Source organism: Eublepharis macularius, chromosome 14, assembly GCF_028583425.1.
Source record: "Eublepharis macularius isolate TG4126 chromosome 14, MPM_Emac_v1.0, whole genome shotgun sequence".
Lineage (NCBI taxonomy): Eukaryota > Metazoa > Chordata > Lepidosauria > Squamata > Eublepharidae > Eublepharis > Eublepharis macularius.
The window spans coordinates 57,207,136-57,229,238 of NC_072803.1; the positions used below are offsets into that span (position 1 = coordinate 57,207,136).

The 22,103-nt window shown below is 47.8% G+C and overlaps 1 protein-coding gene across 1 annotated transcript; it reads right to left on the reverse strand.

The window, feature by feature from the left end:
- Nucleotides 1-1,824: 1,824 nt before the first annotated feature.
- CFAP157 (cilia and flagella associated protein 157) lies at nt 1,825-21,589 on the reverse strand. Its single transcript, XM_054997185.1, has 9 exons — nt 21,392-21,589; nt 19,521-19,792; nt 16,334-16,487; nt 13,070-13,337; nt 8,847-8,977; nt 7,696-7,846; nt 7,288-7,466; nt 4,920-5,085; nt 1,825-2,230 (listed from the first exon to the last, which is right to left on the reverse strand). Exons 1-9 carry the CDS (start codon nt 21,526-21,528, stop codon nt 2,027-2,029), a joined length of 1,662 nt encoding a protein of 553 aa, XP_054853160.1. The 5' UTR covers nt 21,529-21,589; the 3' UTR covers nt 1,825-2,026.
- Between the last annotated feature and the right edge of the window lie 514 nt (nt 21,590-22,103).

Consider the following 22,103-nt stretch of genomic DNA (forward strand, 5'->3'; position numbering starts at 1 on the left):
GATGCAGGGTTGGTCACTCTATAGCACCAAGTACATTTATTTATTTAAACAGTATTTACCCCGCTTTTTTTCTGTTACTCCATACCTCCACATGCAGGCTAACTCAGGTCCCCATTTCCAAAACCTGAGAGTTGATTAAAAAGAAGAACGGTCTGTCTTCTCTCTCGATCACTTGTCAATGAGCATGGTTTGCATGTAGAAGGCCTTAGACGTTATCCCTCTTTTCTAATCAGTGGCCAAGGCCTTTGAGTGCTGGGTTTAAGACCAGCAGCCATCAGTCAGGTTTGTATATATTGGGCTACCTCCTTTAGTCCAACTTTAATTTTGTCTGGTAATTGAGTCAGCAAGCCCAAGGTGCAGGCAGAGTCACAGGGACTGGCTCACTGAGTCTCGACAGGATAGGGTAGAGTTGCCAGCTTCAGGTTGGGAAATTCCTGGAGATTTTGAGAGATGGAGTCTGGAAAGGGAGGGGTTTAGAGATGGGCAGATCCTCAGTGGGATACAATGCCACAGAGTCCACCCTCCAACGCAGCCATTTTCTCCAGGGAAACGGATCACTGTGGCCTGGAGATGAGTTGTAATTCTGGGAGATCTCCAGCTACCACCTGGAGGTTGGCAAACCTAGGATAGGAGATGGGCAAGCAACAAGGCAGGATGAGGCCCTAGCCCCACAGCAAAAGAGAGAATGGATTGGAGAGTAGGTATGAATCCCCAACTGGTGACACTTGAATTTTGGGTGCCCTTTCTACCATCAGTTGCCATTTTCCCTGCATTTCTCTGCCATGACTCCTGGGGGCTACTTTGAAAAATCAGTCATTGTAATTACGCTATAGTACATTAGCATAATAAGCTATCACTGTAATCTGCTAGTTCTTCAGAATTCCCAGCTTTTTTAAAGTAAACCTGGAGTCCTTTTTCATTGTGACAGTAAGGCGGAATGCGCCAACTGCCTTTCCAAAAGAGGATAAATGTCTGATAAGTGTCTGCCTGTGTAACGAGTAAGGCCTGTTTTCTGGCCAGGCCAAGTAAGCAAGGAGGGTTGGTTCCAGGTTTTGCAAGCCCTGGGCAGAGGTGCTCAGGGGCCCCCCATGCCCTCCACTAGGCTGCCCTTCTTGACCTCCCTCCAGATGCCCTCACCTGCCTGTGCGTCCTTCCTTTCTCCACTCGCAAGCTCTCCCACCACCTGCAGCCACAACTGTCTGCACGGCCTTTCCCCGATGGTGGTGAGTAGTGGTTGCAACTAGGAGTGTCACTGTCATGGCCATTAGGACTGCTGATGCTTTTGCACCACCCATGTGCCCTTCTGCAACAACGCTAGGCAGTGACAAAGTGCTCACAAGCAGGCAGTGGAAGGGTGTGAATGCAAGCATCAGAGGAGAAGTGTGAGTGGGGAGTCAGCAGCAGTGGGCCCCACCAGAAGCCACGGGTCCTGGAAGCTACCCCGCCTCACCGTGTGCTGAGGCTAGCCTCGGACTGCACTGCAGGGGGCCACAGTTTGTTCCCAGCCACCCACGATATGGGAGGTGGATGGCATCCCCTCCTGGGGCTGTACCGCCACCAGCAGCTAGGTGCAAACCTAGGGATTGGTTTGGACCCAGCCAGTGGTGGAGTGGGCCCTGGAGGGGTCAGGGGAATCTTCCTTTGGGCAACTAAATTCTTCCTATTGGTCCTGGTCCCGCCATAGGTGTTCTGGCTTCCAAATTAAGAGGCATGTTCTGAGCAGATACTCCTGCAGAACTACCGGGGAAAGGCTGATCTGCTGAGTTAACCTTTTGGGGCAGAATAATGAATTCTGCCTTCATTTTTACTTCAAAAAACAAAGCAGACCTCAGAGGCCTGTACCACTCAAGGGCTCCCATTCTCATATTTCACGAATGCAGCTGGTCTAGGAACTAAGTATTGACTGGAGGCTCAAGTTTGACTGTGGCTGTCTTCCCCTTTTTTACTTAAATGGTGTGGTAGCTCTTTAATCATTTTCTAGAGCAGTTTTTTACATAGGCCATTCAAATCTAAGAAAAAAAACCTCTCATGTGCCAACGCTGTCTGCCACTGCCTCTTGGAGAGAGGTGGACTCGGTACTAGTTAAGAATTCATCATCTCCGTCCTTTCCGAGCACACTGAGTATTTTCTCTGAGGCACTCTCAGTGATGATCTCTGGCAGACTGTATTCCTCCTTTATTACCTCCTCTCTCTCTCTTATTTCCTCTTCTTGCTTCCATGATATCAGAGACTGCAGGCAAAAACAAAAAGTTAGGAGCTTAAACTGTGGCTATAACACCCTGTCTAAATTTACATCTTGGCATATCCTGAGGGGAAGGACCACAACTTGAACAGATGACCTGAGAAATGTCATCATTGCTGGCCTGTTTATTTTTGTTGGGGCACTTCCAGAACGGACCCCCCGAAGACCCAGCTGTCAGCACCCCACCAGCGGCTGGAAAGTGGAGTGGCGTGTAAAGAACTTAACATCTTGGATGCTTTCCGCCCCTCACTTCTTCCCCCAGCCGACAGGCCCAGCCTCTCACAGTTCTGCCAGGCCCAACTGCCGTCACAGTGAGATGTCTTTTATAACATGGAAAAACAGAACTGTTTATTTCAACATCTTGTGGTAATTTTACACTAGATCATAATTAAATACAGCATTGGGAGCCAGTCCAGCTGAACTGTAGGGTAGCAGATCCCTAAAAGCAGTGATGGAATGAAACATTCCTAGCAAATGTTTGGATGATTCTGGCTTGAGACTTTCTCCAACGAATATGGTGCGGAATGATTAGGGTTTGTACTTTGGGAAAGCTAATTTCCCTGCCCTCTTCGTCCTTTATGTTGCCAGTCTTCCAAGATCAATGTCAACTTCATTCAAACTTCTTTTTTAATTCCTTTCTGCCCTGTTCTGTCAAAGCCCAGGACAGTCCATAAGCACAAGAGTTACGCAAGCTTCAGAACTAGGGGTGCCATAGCAGGGCAAGAAGACTGACAGTGTAATCCTAAGAAGAGTTACTCCAGTCTAAGCCCATTGATTTCAATGGGATTAGACTGGAGTAACTCTTCTTAGGATTGCACTGTGAATCAGGGAATTCTCCACATCTGCATTCAAGCTTGTAAGGAACGGTTCTACAACCTTTGACAAACAGCCACGCTACGTCAAAAGTCAGCAAGCAGATTGACGTCCCTGGATTGAGGATTGCCCAGTAATATGTTGGAAATCCTCTGTCTAAATTGGCAACTGAATCCATTTGGAATTATTTGAGGATTACCCAAAGAGAAGTTGGGAGTCCTCTCTTCATTTTGGCAACCACAGCCATTTATATCATTTATAGTCCACAGAGACATCGCAACGGGCATCTGCGGTCTATATTCTCATTGACAACAACTGCTGCAAATAGAACTGTATGGATGTGTGATTGAGCTAAGATATTAGAGCTCCAATATACTCTGTTTCGTTTTGTTTGTTGTTCTGTGTAAATAGCATTTACATGTATTAGCCCGACGAAAGAGGCGAATATAAATTCAACAGTATTTACGTTCTGTAATTTATTTGCATTTGTCAAATTGTTTATTTCATTATGGGGACGTCAGTTTGCTTGCTATCTATACCAGTAATTGCCTTGTTTTCTGCTGTATTCACATCAGAAGTCAGAGCAAGAGATCAACAAAGTGTCCATGCACAACTGAAACCGTATAACTTCACATTACTGATCATCGACATATTGATTAATAATCCATAACATTTCTGCAGTCCAAACACGGGTTGTTACGAGTCCTTTATTAGGAAGTGGCACATAGGTGTCCACAATAAGAAATATACCCAGGAGCACCCTGTGGAATTGTTTTAGTGAGTTGGCATGAACCTGTGCATGGTTTGCCCGTGGGTGACTAGCAGCTACTCGCCCCTTTTATTTCCCTTCCTGGAAAGCATCTTGAAGAAACCCTTGATTTCCATAAAGATCTTCGCTTGCCATTCCCTCCACATACTGGTTATTCTGCCTGCTCCTCCTGTACAAGTTTTTCTTTCTTTCAAAGAGCCATATTGAGTTCCATGTTGAGCCACATTTGGCTCTAGAGCCACGGGCTGCAGCCTCCTGCTGTGTGGGGTCTTGAATTAGCAACCGGAGAGGGTTAGGTTAGAGAGGAGGTTCAGCCTGAGAGCTGCCACCAGCGTCTGGCTGAAGGAGAGATCTTGCTGCGATAACAGCAAGGAAGCCTCTTCAGAACAACAGGCTAGAGCAGATCCTCGTAAACACCCTGCTGGACCAGAACAAAGGCCCATTGAGCCCAGAATCTGGTTTACAGCGGTGGCCACTGGATGATCCCAGGACGCTCGCAAGCAAGACCATGAGGGCAACAGCCCTTCTCTGCTTTTGATTGGCCAGCAACTCACGTTCAAAGATATACTGCTTCTCAGATTGCGAACTCCATTTGGCTATCGTGGCAGAGAAGAAATGTTATCCCTCCATGAAAGCCGCCTTTTCAAATAATCTAAACCAGTCTCTTAACAGGGAAAAATTGTGCGTTCCTTTCATCAGTCCTGAATCCACCTCCTGGGTGACCCCAAATTTTTAGTGTTTAGAAGAAGGGAAGAACTCCCTGATCCCCGCAAGGATTCCATGCTTGCTTGCTTCTCTGAGCAGCTAAAAGATTCAGCTGCTGGCGCTCCCCCACCTTTAGGGTGGCCATCAACTGGAACTGCTGCTGGCACAAACCCAGCGGCACCTTGCCACCTTTGCAAGAACAGACACGGCGGAGGGATCCGAAGAATTCGAACAGTACAGCAGCATCCGTCTCCCGCAGCTCCATGCCTATCTGAGGAGCAGGCGCAGGTCTGTGGACTTCGACGCACAGCCATGCAGACCGTTTCAGCATTTGAATCCCGCCTCTGCCAGCTGTCAGGTGACCCCCCAGCAAACGCGGATGGCACTCACCTCCAAGGCACTGGCACAAGGGTGGAGAGGGTCCAGATAGGCGTCCTGGGAAAGCGTGCTGAAGGAGGGCATGCTGTGGACAGACCAGGGCTTAGACCTCTTGCTAAGCTGGCAATGCGACATCAGGCGGGAGGGCTTCAGGTGCGTGAAGCTCTCTTGGTGGCTGCTGTTGAGAGAGAGGCAGGACGGTGTTCGGGTTATTGGGAAGAAGGGATGAGGTCGAGACATTTCTGGAAGCACAGGGGCCACCACTCACCAGCAGGGAAAGGAAAGCCTAAAATGCAATCCTTGGCTTCTACAGTTTAGTAGGTCTCCTTCGTGGAGGAAGATCTCATGCTCGAGATCTCATCAAGCCACTGCCAGCTACAGCTGACCAATGATCTTCAAGCCATGCGTCAAGGGACCCTCAAGCAGTTAACAGTGCCTGTTCATCTCTCTTTGTGACATCACAATGCCTTGGCTGCCACATGACCATGAGTGATTCCGCACATGTTGGATAATGCACTTCCAATCCTCTTTATAGATCATTTGGAACGGATTTTTTTGTGTGCGGAACAAATAATCCACCTCAAACAATTGATAAAGTGCATTGAAAGTGCATTATCCAACGTGTGCGGAATTAGCCTTTGATGTAAATCCCTGCATTATTCTCCCCTCCTTTTTGGCACAATCTTGATACAGCCTGATGTATGCTCACTCTCCTCTTCCAGTTTCCCATCTATTTCTTACCTCCTTCTTTAGTTTTCTTTAGTTTGGGGGAACCTACAAGGCTGCTGCCATCACAGATTTGTTTGTTTTATAAAATTTATACTCTGCCTTTCAACCCTCCTAGGGCCACCAAGGCAGCTAATAAATTAAAAGATACATAATAAAATTTCATTTAAATAGCCATTAAAACCAACCAACAAAGACATCGTTAAGATGATTACAGCTACCGCTAAAGCACATATAAAACAACAACATTGGGCGGGAAGGAGAGATCAATGAAGGAACAGCAAATGAAACGCTCCCCCTGGCAGAAGATGGCAATAGGCACAGACAGCAATAGAAGGGGACAGATAAGTCTCCTTGGGGAGAAAGTCCCAGAGCTTTGGTGACACTACTGAGAAGGTCATCTCCTGGGCCACAACCCACCTAATCTCAGAATACAACATTCTGAGAAATGATATGACAATGTATATTAGTAAATTATTAATAATTTAATAATTTAAATTATTAATAATTTAATAAATTATTTTCCAGAAATGCAGCATATTGTGGCATTTTGCACACTCTGAAAACCAGACCTGCAGTGTAGGATAATAAGTAGACATGGGCACGAACCGGAAAAAAACCTAAACCACCTGATTCGTGGTTCATCACTATCCCATGAACCAGGAACCACAAACTTCCATGAACTTTTACCAGTTCATGAATTGGTTCATGGTTTATAGTTCGTGGAATTCATACACCGGGCGCTGGCTTCTGAAGCCGGTGTGGGGTGTTTGAAACTGACAGCCCCCTTCTCCTGTTGCCCCAAAGCAGCAGAAGAAGTCTGTCAGTTTCAAAACACCCCATGCAGGCTTCATCTGATCCGGTGAAGCCTGCGAGGGGCATGTGAAACTGACAGCTCTGTTCTCTTGTCCCTTGAGTGGCAGGAGAACGGGAGCTGTCAGTTTGACAGACCCCATGCCAGCCTCAGCCCATGGGCTACACCCGGTGCAGGGTCTGTCAAACTGACAGCTGTCATTCTCCTCCCGCTCGGGCGGCAGAACAGGGCTGTCAGTTTCACTCACCCCGCTCAGGCTTCAGCCCCGAATGGCAGGAGAATGGGAGCTGTCAGCTTCACTCACCCCGCACCAGCCTCAGCCCATGGGCTGAACCCAGCTCTGGGTCTGTCAGTCTGACATCTCTCGTTCTCCTCCCTTCTTCTGTCGCTTGCTGGCAGCAGGGGAATGAGGCTGTCAGTTTCACACACCCCTCAGCGGCACCAGCCCGTTTGGGGTCACAAACTGCTCATGAATCGCACGAACCAGGCCAAAAAAGTTGTGGGGTTCATGGAAAATGTGGCTCCACGAACTGCGTTTTCCCAAACCACGAACCACCCTGGTTCGTGCATTTTTTTGGTTCGTATTGCAGTTCGTGCTCACCTCTAATAATAAGAAGGTATAACAGCTATTAGGAACCTGTGAGTAGTTATCCTCAATTTGATTGATTCCCCCTCCCCCCAGTGTCCCACTCTGTTCAAGGCAGCGCATTGCTAGACTTTCTCAAGCTTACTAAGTTAAAAGATTACAGCCAGATGGGGCATAAAGAGCTACTGTACATTTGTCAAAATGATATCAACTGGAACCAGATCCGCAGCAGCTGTGGCTTCCCTCTCCCTTACCCATCCACTGCAACATTCGACTTCACCTCCTTGGTGTCCGCTAGGAAAGGGTGGAGTGCCTCTTGCTCCTCAATGTGTGTGGCGCCTTTGTCCAGAAGTTTGAGGAGGCCTTGCAGCATGTCATTGCGCCACAACTGGAACGTTACGTCAAACGGATCGTACTCCTCAGCTGGGCGTTCCTACAGAGGTAAAGCCGCAGCGGTGAAATGCTCTAGAGGATTGCCCTGATGGGGGCGGGGGAGGGGGAGATGGTAAGCTTAAGTCTGTCACTTATCCCAGGGTACCCAACAAGACTGTTGTTGGAAGGATTAAATGATACAACCCATGTTGATAATAAAATAAAACAACAACAAAAGCATATAATCCAACTGTCTCAGCCCTTCTCATCTTCTGGCTTCCGAATCTCACCCGCAGAATCTCCTTGAGGCCCTGGGCAGCATGCCTGAGCACGAATTCCATCGTCTTACAGCGCTGCTGCTCTTCTTGAAGACGTTTGACCTGATTTTGCTGGTCAATCAGGTTTCGCTCCATCTTCTCTTTCTGTATCTTCATTTCTGCTCTGGGAGAGGTGGGAGAGGCCAAATAGAATTGAAACAAACGAACGAAAACCCAGAGGAATTCGCTGGGAGGGGGAGGCTTTTTCAGTGCTCCCCACCACCTCCACAGTAGCAGCTTAATATTTCTTGCAACAAAACCAAATATGTGGGGGAGATCTTAAACCGGTTTGATGGTTCTTCCCTCTTCCTAAGGACCTCTGAGGAGAGAAGTTCAGGGAATGGGCCGCAGGTCTTGAAGACAGTCTTCAGCACCTTCGCCAAACAACCCCCAGGTTTCTTTCCAAACGACAATCCCCAAACCAGTATAGCCCTGGACACCTTCTCCAAGCTACAAAGATCCTCTGCCGTATAGTCGAGCAAGATTCAAATCCGATAGCACCTTAAAAGAACAACAAGATTTCCAAAGTATAATCTTGTTGGTCTTTAAGGTGCTACGAGGCTCAAATCTTCCTCTTCTACTGCAGACCAACATGGCAAGCCACCTGAAACTGCGCAGCATAGTAGCTCCAGGCGTAACTGTTAAACTACAGCAGCTCTCTTACACGGTATGTGGATGTTTAAAAAAAAACAACAACACCTGGTTTGGACCTCAAACTCAAGCAAAACCTCCATGTGGAAGCAGCTGGGAATTAGAAAATAGGGACTGATGCAGGTAAACAGGATTGGTGAAGTCAGGGCTTTTTTTCAGGGGGAACGTGGGGGAATGGAGTTCCGGAACCTCTTGAAAATGGTCACATGGCTGGTGGCCCCGCCCCCTGATCTCCAGACAGAGGGGGGTTTAGAGTGCCCTCTGCGCCGCTGAGCGGTGCAGAGGGCAATCTGAACTCCCCTCTGTCTGGAGATCAGGGGGCGGGGCCACCAGCCATGTGTCCATTTTCTCTGAGGGCAACCCACTGAGTTCCACCACCTCTTTTCCCAGAAAAAAAGCCCTGGGTGGAGTGTATGCAACATACATAAATGCACATGCACAGAGACACACACATGTCCTCTGCAAACACTTACTTAAGCTTCACGAGCTGCTTCTCCAGGGCCTCCTTGGCCTCCTGCAGTTTAGTCAGGGCCTTCTGCTGACGTGCACAGGTGTCTGCCTGTGCCTGCAGCTCCTTGCATTTGTTGGTGAGCATCGTGATCAGCTGTGTACCAACCACATTGATAAAATGTTAGGATTGTGCTGAGCAATCAGCTGCCTCCTCCGCCTTGCCTTAATGGGGTGTGGAAATGCCCAGTGTGGCTATCAAATATTTACAATTTTTGTAAGGTCCCTTCTTGGAGAAATAAAAGTGGCCCTGGTTAGTTCTGCCAATTCCCTGGGGCTCAGACCTGAGATTATGGAGCCTTGGAGCTAAGGGGAAGTGCCTTATAAATCAGAGATGGGCTCTAGTTTGAGGGCACCTGGCAGATTAAGGGGCAGAGTCTGATAAATTAAGGTGGAGCTTAATGAACAGGGGGTGGAGCTAATTGCAAAAGCTCTCAAGCCAAGCAGAAAATTGATCCCCCCCCTCTTTGATTGTGGACCTTGATTGTTATCCCTTCCCTGGAGACACTTGGGAAAAGGTCAAGCTCCTGAAACTTCAGCTTAAACTCTGAGAACTGGCAGTCCTACAACTATTTGACATGCTGTACTGAACGTGTGAAAACAACACCCTTCCGTGAGAACTCTCCATGGGCAGTTGGTACAGAAGCCTGGAAAGGTTAGGACTTTGTTGGGTTGCTAACTCCAGGTTTGGAAATTCCTGGAGATTTGGAGGTGGGGCCTGGGGAGGGCGGGGTTTGGGGAAGGGAGGGACCTCAGTGGACTATAGAATGCTGTAGAGTCCACCCTCAAAAGCAGTCATTTTCTCCAGGGGAACTGATCTCTGTAGTCTGGAAATCAGTTGTAATTCTGGGAGATCTCCAGCCACCTCCTGGAGGCTGGCAACCCTAGGGCTTTGTGTTTCAAGCTATATCATGGTGTGCCTGAATCTGACAGAAGCACATGCCGAAAAATCAATAGGTAACAAAGCTACCTCCATGCAAGGCCACCTATGGGAGAATGAATGAGATACAGTCACACTGAAGGATGTATTGGTCACACTTAGCAGCAAGAGTCAGTGTTTTGTAAGTCTGCCTCCCCCCAAACAGAAACAAGCAAGAAGCCATCTCATCAAGGGCTAAATTTATTCTTGCACGGCTGTGACCTAGCAAGCAAGAGCAGAATGTACAACTCTCACATTTCATACTTTAAAAAGTGTTTAGCCCTCATCGTTAGGGTCAAACTTTTAGACTGCATTCAGATATCACTCTTAACTGTGGTTAATCTACACCACAAGTTATTTAACTAATTGTGGATAGTGCAATAGCCCATCAGAATAACCAGGAGGGTTGATCAGAAACCCCACTTATCTTCTGCCGGCAGGAGCAATAAGGATTGTTTTGCTTCTTTTCAGCTGTGACTCTGTGTTCTGGGGACAACGCATTCAGAGCTAAGCTACAGGAGACGAATTACACGAGGAGGAGCACGTGAAGGGAGTCGCAATGTTAGCCAGGAAGCTGAGTTTAAAAGAAATCGGAAGGCTTTGTCAATTTCCCCTCTGTACAGAGCCAGGGGAGATCTGTCCTCAGAAGGTTTGTTTATTTCCTCCAGGTGAAATTGACAGAGCCTTGGGGAGGCAAAGAGGAAATTAACAAACCATCTGAGCAGTGATCTGCCTGGTGGAAGGACAAAGCGTTCCGACTGCTTTTAAAGCCCAGCTTCTCAGCTCACATTAATTACTACTCCCTTCACATGCTTCTCCTCATGTAATTCGTCTCTTGTAGCTTGGCTCTCAGAGGTGAGTACTAACCACAGTTACTACAAACCAGAATTCACATCAGGATGCACCTGTCTCTAAATAAAACGGGCACCTTTATTCTGCATTCTACTGGCAATCTAAAGTCACTGTTCTCCCAAGAAACCTGGCTGATTCATTGGATAGATTCTGTTCAGCATAAGACATGACATGGGGGCAAAGAACGGGCAGCAAGTCTGGGGAAGAGCCATCAGGAGGGACAGGAGCTCTTTGATAAAAATATCAAAAAGACATTGCAGGGATGGGCAGGATTGCCGAGAGTTAGCATGGGACAGCACCCAACTAATGTTTTCTCCGGGCCCTTTTCTCCCATTACCCAGACCCTAGCCGATCATGATATGAAAACAAACCACATGATTTTCCTACATCCCTCTAAGGTGAACAGGCCCCTTGGCGTTTTATCCCACACCCTCCTCAGTAGAACTGGCAGGTGGGGAAAGTATGATACACGTAGAAAAAAAAGTCTCATCCTGCTAAAAATGATGTTATTTGATGTTTATTTAATTTAAAAGATTTATATCCTGCCGTCCGGCCCCATCAGGACTACCAAGGCAGCTCACAACTAAAAAAACGCCAATATAAGAACACATCATAAAACAAATTAAAAACAAGAACTAAAATACATACTAAATATTGAGAGACGTCAATTAAAACTAAAGGTCAGGGAGGAGGGATTGCCAGATTGGGTGTGTGGGGGGGAGACCGTGATAGAAAGGGCAGACTAGGGTTATTAGCCTCCAGGATGTGGCAGGAGATCTCCTGGAATTACGAGTGATCTCCAGGCCACAAGGATCAGTTCTCTTGGAGAAAATGACTACTTTGGAGGCTGGATTCTATAGTATTATACCCTGCTGAGGTCCATCCTCTTCCCAAACCCCACCCTTTCTAGGCTCCACCCTGGAGATCTCTAGGAATTTCTCGACCTGGAGCTGGCAATCCTAGGACAAACAAATATCCCTGGGGAAGGAGTTCCTCAATGTTGGTGCCATGACCAAAAAGGACCACCTAACTTCAGACAGCAAGGAAATCCAAAGCAGGGCCTCTGAAGATAACTGTAATGGTAGGATGGGTTTGTTATGCCTGAAAACAGCTATTCTTCTGTGCCCTTCTCAATTAGACACAAAGGGATGGAGTGGAGTGAGTGGTCTATAGAATTTTAATTGCAATTACAGGAGAGAGAACAAAATACCTAAAATGGTTCCCTCTGCTCCTCCCTTGAACAGCAGAGTTTTTATAGCAATAACAACATCACAACGTCATTGTACCTAATTACAATATGATCGGTTCACAGTTATGTCGTATTTAGAAATTTTAGTATGCAAGTCACCTTCTTTTTAGTGCAAACTCAGCTCATATCACATCGTGCATGTGTGAACCTACAGAATAAGCCATTGTCTGAATATGTTACTTTTCAAGAATTCCTTTCTGCCAGGATGTTATCTCGCAAACACACAATGCCATTATACTGTTATCTCTGAGACAGAGCTCTGAATTCTTGCCTTCGGTACTCAATGTAACTAAACACAGCTTCTCAGAATAACTAAGCAATTGTGAATATAGCAGACACATAAGAAATCACTACTTGTATTAGGTCTATAAGCATTCAGCTATTAATTATTATAGGTACGCGTGGCCATGGCATCAAGTTTAGATCAGGTCTGGGCAGGGGTCATTTCTTAGAAAAAGAGCTGGAGGAACTCATTAGCATAACTCATTAGCATATGCCACGACCTGGCATCACCAGAAGTGTGTCATTAGTATACCTGATTTGCACATACCACACCCCCTGATATAACCTATCCTGGCTGTTTTGGACCCAATCCTGGCCATTCAGGGCCAAAATTGGGCCCAAAATGGCAAAAAGAGGCTGAAAATGGCCGAAAAGGGGCCCAAAATGGTCAGGATTGGGCTGCTGCTGAGAGGGGGAAAGAGTGATCCACCACCTGTCAGAGTCCCAATCCGGGCCATTTCAGCCCCAATCCAGGCTGAAACGGGTCCAAAATGGCTGGGGGTCAGGTGGGCGGGGCCATCTGACGTGACCTCTTTGGGGAACTGCTCGAACTGCGTTCCTGCACGTTCCCCCTCAAAATGAGCCCTGGGTAATATGAGGTGGAGCAGAAGGAATTTTTGCCTGTGGGAGGCAGGGGCACATTGGGAGGCAAAAACTGCCCTGGAAAAGGCAGGTGGGAGGAAGGAAGAACAGACTCCCAGAGAGCTGACATCTGCCCAATACAGGGCAAGGGCCAGTGGGAGGAAGCCCCCTGGACATCGACCCACCAGGGCTTTTCCTGATGCCCTTGGGGCCAATCCAGCCCTCCCAGGGAGATGTCTATGATGAAGGCTCTCAGTGTCCCTGTGGCCTAACCCTGCCTCCTTACGTAGGAAGGCTCTCCTGACCTTCTCTTTGCTGCGGCTGTTCTTGGCCATCGTCTTCTGAGTCTGCTCCAGCAAACTTAGCTGCTTCGTCAGTTCTGCGCAGGTTGCCTTGAGCCGATCGTTTTCTTGTATGAGCTGCAGGCTTTGATCGGTGATCTTCGTTAGCTGGAGGCTGATGATGGCATTCTCGCGGATGGCACGCTTGGTGGTCTCCGCCATCTGGCTGTCGGAAACCTTCCGGAACTCAGACGCAACCACATTCACACGGTGCAACATCTCCTTCTTCAGCCTGCAGGAGACAAGGAAATTTCAACACGCTCATGTAGGCTGATTCCGCACACATTGGATAATGCACTTTCAATGCACTTTATCAATCATTTGAGGTGGATTTTTTGTTCTGCACACAAAAAAATCCATTCCAAATGATCTATAAAGAGGACTGGAAGTGCATTATTCAACGTGTGTGGAATCACTCATACAGAGACAACTGCTAGATACATAACTTCTGGAGTTGTTACCAGGAACTGCTGAGGACCAATTGGCAAGTGTTTGGCCTGCCTCCAAAAATTGCTATGAACCTCTTCATCAACTCCAAGGAGCTAGGGAGGAATTACCATCTTTGTAAAACTATATCTCAAATCTCATTCACCATCTGCCACTAGGGAGCGGTCTCTTAGGGCTGGTTTATTAATAATGAGTGATTCCGCACATGTTGGATAATGCACTTCCAATCCTCTTTATAGATCATTTGGAATGGATTTTTTTGTGTGTGGAACAAAAAATCCACCTCAAATGATTGATAAAGTGCATTGAAAGTGCATTATCCAACATGTGCAGAATCAGCCAATATCACACATTTATGTCATGCACTTAACCCTCTACAGAAGGATATATGAATCATGAAAACATTATCTTCCTAATATTTGAGAGGGTAGTTGAGGCATAGAAACCGTGGCACCTAGTGATCACCTAGCATTTGTGGCTGAGGCAAGCTTGGAACTGCTGCAAGTCATAACTCGGGGCTTTTCCGCACACTCGACCTCTTCCTGATTTTCTTAGCAGTCGCTCCCCAAGCACCGGAATTGGGTTTGGTACTGTTCGCCCACACATCTGGCCTCCCTTTGCATTTTCACAATTGTGGAGTCAGTTTTATTTTGTTCTGCATGTATATTAAATAATCAGGATTTTCAAGCAAGGTTGCTGTTGTCATTGGTAATATTGCAGCGTCCTCCCTTCTTTATTTTTTGTGCATGCTTATAAAGTTATATCGATATAAGGGCTGATTTTTTTTAAAGGATCGAAAATGAACACATGGGGAAGGTTTTGTGTAGAGAAGCCTACAAGGAGAGCAGATCCACTACCCGTACCTAAGCCTCTTCCCTCCTCGGTCTAAACCAGACAGCCCTGCCCGGGCTCATCCAGAGCTAGGAGGCAGAGGCCAGCACCAGTGGCGCAAACCACCCTCAAACCATTTTCAAACCATGCTGCTTTTTCTGGCACCAGAAGTGTCCACCTTCCCTCCTCTGGCCCCCCACGGCTTTTGCAATTTTTTTAAAAAAATCATCCTTTTCATAGCATTATATTGACCTACCATTTTAACACTGCATGCAGCGGTTTCTCCGAATTCCCAGCTTTAATTTTTTTTAAAAAGTAAGTCTCTAGCCCCTTCCTTTGTGAAGATATAAGGAAAAGGGCATATCTCCACAATGGAATGGGCAAAACACTTTTCTAAAAAACAAAACCTGGAAATTCAGAGAATCTGATGCATGCATTGTTACAACACTGTGAAAATGATGATTTTTTTAAAAAAGAAAACCATACTGGGGGGGAGTGGTTTGACAAAGATGAATGTCCAATCATCGAAAAGTGGTTTGGAGGTGGGCGGGATGGGATAAATAAGACCGAAAGAAACATTACACGCAAGGAAAAATCGAGTCAAAATCACCTTCCAGAAAAAGACTGGGGTAAAAGTGGTCTTAAAAGAACCAGGGGGGGGGGACATGGGGAAACCAAAAAACCCAAAGTGAAAACTAAAGACAAAAAAATGTGTGCGGAAATCAGGGTTAAATCAAAGCAGTATGGGGCCAGAACCGAAGGAATAAACCTGTGCAGAAAACCTCTCAGCAGCAGAGCATTGGGTGCAAAAGGTCCCAGGCTGTCCTCTGGCATCTCCCTAGAAAGCCACAGGCAGTCAAAAGAGACTGGTTGGGTGAAGCAGAGCAGACTGAAGTTGAACCTCGCGAAGACGGAGGTCCTGTACTTGGGCCCTGGGCTGTTGGATGCAAGGTTCCATCTCCCAGACTTTGGGAGAGCCCCGTTGGTGCCCGTCTCATCGGTTAAAAGTCTTGGCATGATCTTGGATTCCTCCCTGTCTATGGAGACCCAAGTCGCATCTGTTGCCCGGATTGCTTTTTTCCACCTGCGGCAAGCCAGGCAACTCGCCCCCTCTCTCTCAGCTCGGGACCTAACCACAGTGATCCATGCAACAGTCACCTCCAGGCTGGACTACTGTAACTCACTCTACGCAGGGCTTCCCTTGGGTCTGATCCGGAAACTACAACAGGTCCAGAATGCTGTTGCTCATGTCCTGATAGGACACATATTACACCAAACTTACAGCAGCTCCACTGGCTCCCCGTGGAATTCCGGATCCATTTCAAGGTGTTGGTTTTAACCTTTAAAGCCCTAAACGGATTGGGACCAGCATACCTGAGGGACCGTCTCTCCCCGTATGTGCCTCGGAGAGCGCTTCGTTCAGCGAGTAAGAACTTACTGGTGATCCCTAGCCCTAGGGAGGCTCGTTTGGCCTCGACCAGGGCCAGGGCCTTTTCGGTCCTGGCCCCAACCTGGTGGAACTCTCTGTCTAAGGATACTCGGGCCCGCCAGGATCTTGTATCATTTCGGCTGGCCTGCAAGACGGAGATGTTCCACCAGGCTTACGGCTGAGGCCAGCGCCAGGACCATCATTGAGCCTCCCACCGGTCTCCGGTATTCGAGTACAGCTCGTGTGTCTGTCTACCTCCTCTTCGTATGCTGGGGGCAGGAATGTGTAGCCAACTATATCAGGTTTTTGTATATATATAATTTTAATTGCTGAATTTTATTGTAGAATCTGCCATGTAATTGTATTTTATGACTGTTGTACCCCGTCCTGAGCCCACTTGTGGGGAGGGCGGGTTAAACACCGAATAAACTAAACCAAACAATACTGTAGACCAATTGAAGAGGCAAGAGAAAGACCCATGGTCCAACTCGGTATCAGGCAGCTGCATATGTTCACAATACCTTTCCTTGTCCAGCACAGCTTTCTTCTCCAGATTGTAGACATACTCTTTGTGATCTGCCTCCTGTTTCTTCAGTTGATCCTCCAGATCAGCAAATTTGCCCATGATCTCATCCTTTTGGACTCTGAACTCCTCCAGAGAAGCCAGCTTGCCACCTGGTCAACAGAGATCCTGTTCTTAAAGAAGAGACCTAGACATCTGAGCTCCTCTACTCAAGCAGGGATGGAGAGAAAAACGTCAGTAGCCCCCAAACACCCCCCCCCCCCCCGCCCAAGTTCTACATGGAAATAGTTTCAGATCAGGAATATTTGCAAAATATATCAGGAATGGTGCAAATTAATTAACACACACTAACAGTTTACTGGGACACCTTGCCATACTAAGCAGGAGATACTTTGGTTAGGAGGACCACAGTCTAAAGGGAAAGACTAGATCAGCTTTCTGGTTCGGACACTCCCCATCTCTCTCAGCAGGGACAAGACCTGAGCAACTTGGAGCAGCCAGTTTACAGGATCAACTCCTCTGTGATAATCAATTTCCAAACATAGAATATGAGCACAGGAGACCAGACAAGATCCTGGTATTCTCTTCCAAAGCAGTAGCAATTCTCCCAAGAGGAAACATTGGACCATTCAAACTCTCACTCCCATACACACACCATGGAAGCAGAAGCTTGTGGCTTGGGAATGGCGTCCACACACTCTGTCCTCACCCTACGGCTGCCGCTGCCCTACTCCCAATCCATCAGTCTTTCCCCCATCACACCTGCACAAAAGCAAAAGAGCAGACATGACAGCTCTTTTACCGGGACCCCAGCAGCCCAGAAATCCTCCTTTGCCTTGCTTGCTCTTTGCTTATACGGCCATGTTGTAACTCTAAGGCGCAGATTGGCAGGGAAGGAGGAAAAAGCCCTCTAACGGGCTAGAAAGGGGGAAACTGCATACGGCAGCAAGCTATCTCACACCATTTTGAAAGTGGAGCTCTGCCACCCTTTCTCCTAGAGGTGATGGACGTAGCATCCATAGGGAGGCACCCCCACAGCAATCCCTTTGAACCGGATCGAAACAGACTTGTTTTTTATTCGGTTTAAAATGGAAAGTCTCAATAATGCCGCAAGTTGTGACCCACAGGTAAGAAGAAGCATGAGATGTGGATGTTTCCATTCTATGTGGGGGCTTCCTACATTTTAATATGGGGGGGAAATCATTGTGTGGAAGTAGCCTATAACCCCAGGTGTATCCTCTCTCCCTCTTTTTGGCCAGCCAGCTACAAAACTCAGGATTGTCTGTTCAAACTGCCAAAGTGTATTTTCAGTCTTCCCAAGGAACTGGGATGTGCCATGTAGCTAGTAGGTGACAGCCAACAAGCATCTTTTATGTTAGTTGTTGTGGATTTTCCGGGCTGTATCGCCGTGGTCTTGGCATTGTAGTTTCTGACGTTTCGCCAGCAGCTGTGACTGGCATCTTCAGAGGTGTAGCACCGAAAGACAGAGATCTCTCAGTGTCAAACTTTATTCGGTTTTAACATGGAAAGTCCCAACAACTTGTTTTTGATTTGACACTGAGAGATCTCTGTCTTTCGGTGCTACACCTCTGAAGATGCCAGTCACAGCTGCTGGCGAAACATCAGAAACTACAATGCCAAGACCACGGGGATACAGCCTGGAAAATCCACAACAACCATCGTTCTCCGGCCATGAAAGCCTTTGACAATATATCTTTTATGTTCCTTTTAAATAAACCATGCTGATAGCTTTTGCAGTATCAAAAGCTTAGAGAAAAGGTTCTATCCTTACCATGCACATGTATTAACAAAAAAAGCATTGGGGTGCTGTTTTGCTTTAATATGCATATCCTACTATGTAAAAGGCTAACCGTATTTCTGACAACTCACTTCCTACCCTGGTGCGTCTCCAGAGGGCGCTACCAGGGAGGGAAGCCCAGATGAGGCAGCCAAACCTCCAGAGAATGTGCTGCGGTGGGAAGCCCAGGCCGCAATCAGGTGCGGAGCAGGTGGCCGGGATCCAGAGTGGAGCAGGTGGCAATGCCCACCCTATGCCTTCACCCAGCTGAGATCAGGAGTGGAGCAGGTGGCAATGTCCACCCCCCCACCTTCACTCAGCTGGGATCAGGAGCAGAGCCCACCCCTGGCCTTCACCCAGCCAAGACCAGGCACAGAGCAGGTGGCAATGCCCTCCCCCCTTCACTGGTCGGGATTAGGAGTGGAGAAGGTGGCAATGCTCACTCCCCCTTCACCAGGCCAGGATCACGTATGGAGCAGGTGGCAATGCCCACCCACCCCCGCCTTCACCCAGTTGGGATCAGGCATGGAGCCCACCCACCCTTCACCTGGCAGGGATCAGAAGCGGAGGACGTGGCAATGCCTGCCCCTTCATCTGGATGAGATCAGATGTGGAGCAGGAGGCAATGCCCTCCCCCTTCACCTGGTTGGGATCAGGCACATGAGCAGGTGGAAATGTCCCCCTTTCACCCAGCCAGGATCAGGCCCGGAGCAGGCAGCAATGCCCGCCCCCTCTTTCACCTGGCCAGGATCAGGCCTGGAACAGCCAGAAATACCTGCCCCTCCTTTACCCAGCTGGGATCAGGAGAGAAGCAGGTGGTAATGCCTTCACCCAGCTGGGATCAGGTGTGTATCAGCCGGCAATGCCCAACTCCCCCTTTACCCAGCTGGGATCAGTTGCGGAAAAGGTGGCAATGCCCGGCCCCCTTCACCCAGCTGGGATCAGAAATGGAGCAGGCAGCAATGCCTGGCCCCCCTTCTCCCGGCCGAAATCAGGCACAGAGCAAAACGCAATGCCCTCTCCCCTTTACCCAGGTGGGATTAGTAGCAGAGCAGGTGGCAATGCCCACTCCCCTTCACCCAGCCGGGATCAGGAGTGGAGCAGATGGCAATGTCTGCCTCCACCTTCACCCTGCTAGGATCAGTCACAGAGGAGGAGGCAATGCCCATTTGCCCACCCTCCCCTTTCTAGAGCCCATCGTATTTTTTGCCACAACGTGCTTTGTTACTAGTTGAAGAATAAAATCTGAGCAACCACAAACATATAAAAGTTAGACCAATTTTACCTTCAGCAAATACCAGGGGTTAGGGGGTGGGGCCTACAAGGTCAGGGGGAGGAGTCTAGAGTCTAGACCTTCCCCTTCTGAGTTTCCAAAAGTCAGCATTACTTAGCGTCATGTTCTCCAATGTGAGCTGGTCTTTAGTCTCTTGGAACTCATGCCTCAGTTGGACCAGCTGGGCCTCAAAGGCATCCTTCTCCGTGTCTTTGGCAATTTGCAAGTTCTGGAGTTGCACAGTCAGCTCTGCAATCTCATCGACGCGCTGGTTCAGCGTCTTCTTCAGAAAGGCCACAATCTCCTTGTTGTCCCTGACGATCTTATCATACTCCTTCCGGAAGAGGTCTTCGCTCACTTGCATCTCGTCCCATTTTTTCTGGTATCTAATAAAAGCAAAGATTATCATCACAGGTGAATTTATGATTGGAAGTCATGTGATGCAACAACCTGGCTGAAAACAAAGGTGGCGGAGTGGGTGGTGTTGAACTAGGACAGAAGAAACCCAGGTTCAAATCCCAAGGCGGGACATCACTGTAAGATAACACCAGGGCTTTTTTTCAGCTGGAATGCGGTGGAACGGAGTTCCGGAACCTCTTGAAAATGGTCACATGGCTGGTGGCCCCGCCCCCTGATCTCCAGACAGAGGGGAGTTGAGATCACCGGTGCAGAGGGCGATCTAAACTCCCCTCTGTCTGGAGATCAGGGGGCGGGACCACCAGCCATGTGACCATTTTCTCCGAGGGAAACCCACTGAGTTCCACCACCTCTTTTCCAAGAAAAAAAGCCCTGAAATAACACCATTCCTGGGTCTGAGTCCGGTCAAGCAGACTTCCACTGGAAGTTGCCAACTGAAACTCAGATTCTCAGGTAAATGGGGGCAATTTGGATTGAAACTGTGGTGCCTGGGGAGAGATGATTTAACCCCAACAGCAGCCCCAAGGCTACTTTTCCAGGAGCTAAGGAGTTTGGGGGTCCGATCTGTCTCTTTGCCTTGCTGGTCCACATAAAGAGATTAAAAAGTGCTCTCAGTTCATTCAAAACAAAGTGATTACATTTTGAAGTTGACTGGACTCAAGCCTCTTGGAGCATACTCCCCAGTTTCTGTAGGTCAAGGGTTCCAACAAAGGCAGATGTGTGCAGCTTAAGTGGCTCCAGCAAGTAAGCCTAGCTGCATTGAGAAGATAAGCTGGACAACAGGCAAGACTGCACACTTCTACTGCATAGCCAGTATAGAAGCTAAGGCATGAACCCACCTTATTTCTGAGATTTTTAAAGCATAGGTGTATTCCTAAAAGCGATTTCTAAAAGTGGAGGTATTTTAATTTTAAAATGGAACGTATCGTTCCCAGTGGCCTCAAATATCAGTGGCAAGGAAGAAAAGGAGATCCAAGCTTGCATGATATTGGGGAGAGAGACATGGGCCGATTCCAGATGACTAACCTTAAGTCGCTTCATGCCGCCCTCTTCCGGATCGCGACGGGGAAAATGCGAAATATCGCGTTTCCTCGCGCGAGTTTTGCGCGTTGTCGCGCAAAACTCGCTCGAGGAAACGCGATATTTCACATTTTCCCCGTCGCGATCCGGAAGAGGGCGGCATGAAGCGACTTAAGGTTAGTCATCTGGAATCGGCCATAGTTAGAGCTCCCGAGTACACATATTGAGTGCACATGATGATGTGTTTGTGTTGGTTTTATTGCTTTTCAATATACAATTTTATTACATAGGTTTTTATTCATTAGCTGCCTTGGTGGCAGAAAGGTGGAATATAAATTTTGTAAAATAAAAATAAATTTGGGGGGACAGTTGGGGGAAATCTCCAAGAACAGGGATGCTGCCAATACATCTTTACAGGCAGCAAATTCTTTGCAGAGTTTTAAAGCGTTTAATGTGAACTCTTTCTCTGTGGCTTAATTTCCATCTGCACAATTCTGGAGCATACAGTTCACACACACACAATCCTCAGCCGACACCCCTCTACCTACTTGGCCAGTCTTCCTTCCAAATCCCGGATCTGAATCAAGTAAAACTCTCGGCTGTGCTCAGGCACAATATCATCGTCTATCTCTGGCTCTTTCGGGGCTTCCTCTTTCTTGCGCCCGGGTTTCTTTTTTGGAGCCATTGTGGCTGCTGCAGGCCTAGTCAGAAGTCAAGAAATTGGGATGGGGAAGGGAAAGAGAAGATAGCCGAGCCCTTTAAGAGTCAGAATGGATGTGCCGTATCCAGGCTGACGGAAATGTACATAGAAACAGAGGGAAAGGGGTGTGTGTGTCTGGAATGGAAGCTTAAAGGGCCAGGCATGTACTCGAGGTACCACTTCCTTCCATTTCTCAGGACTGGTTTCCTCAAGAGCAGTTAAATTGTGTCTGGACTGTACCATATCAAACACCACATGAAGGTTCACATGACTGAATGCTCTTCCACAGCAAAGCAAAAGGGAAAAAACCCTTCTTCCACATAGAAAACTATTTTTTTTCAAGTACTTGTGACCTGCTTCTCTCTTGCAAACAAGAAAAGCAACTTACAAAGAATTAATACTAGCCTGTCAAGGAGAGTGCTAGGCTGCAGCTCCTCCCCCTGTCACAGCTGGACGCCGCTCTACGTAAAAGTATCCTTGCTCATAGAAAATTAGCATGTCAGAATAGCATGCTAGCCTAGCCTGACACGCTGCTACTTTTCTCTGTAGAAAGTTGTTGC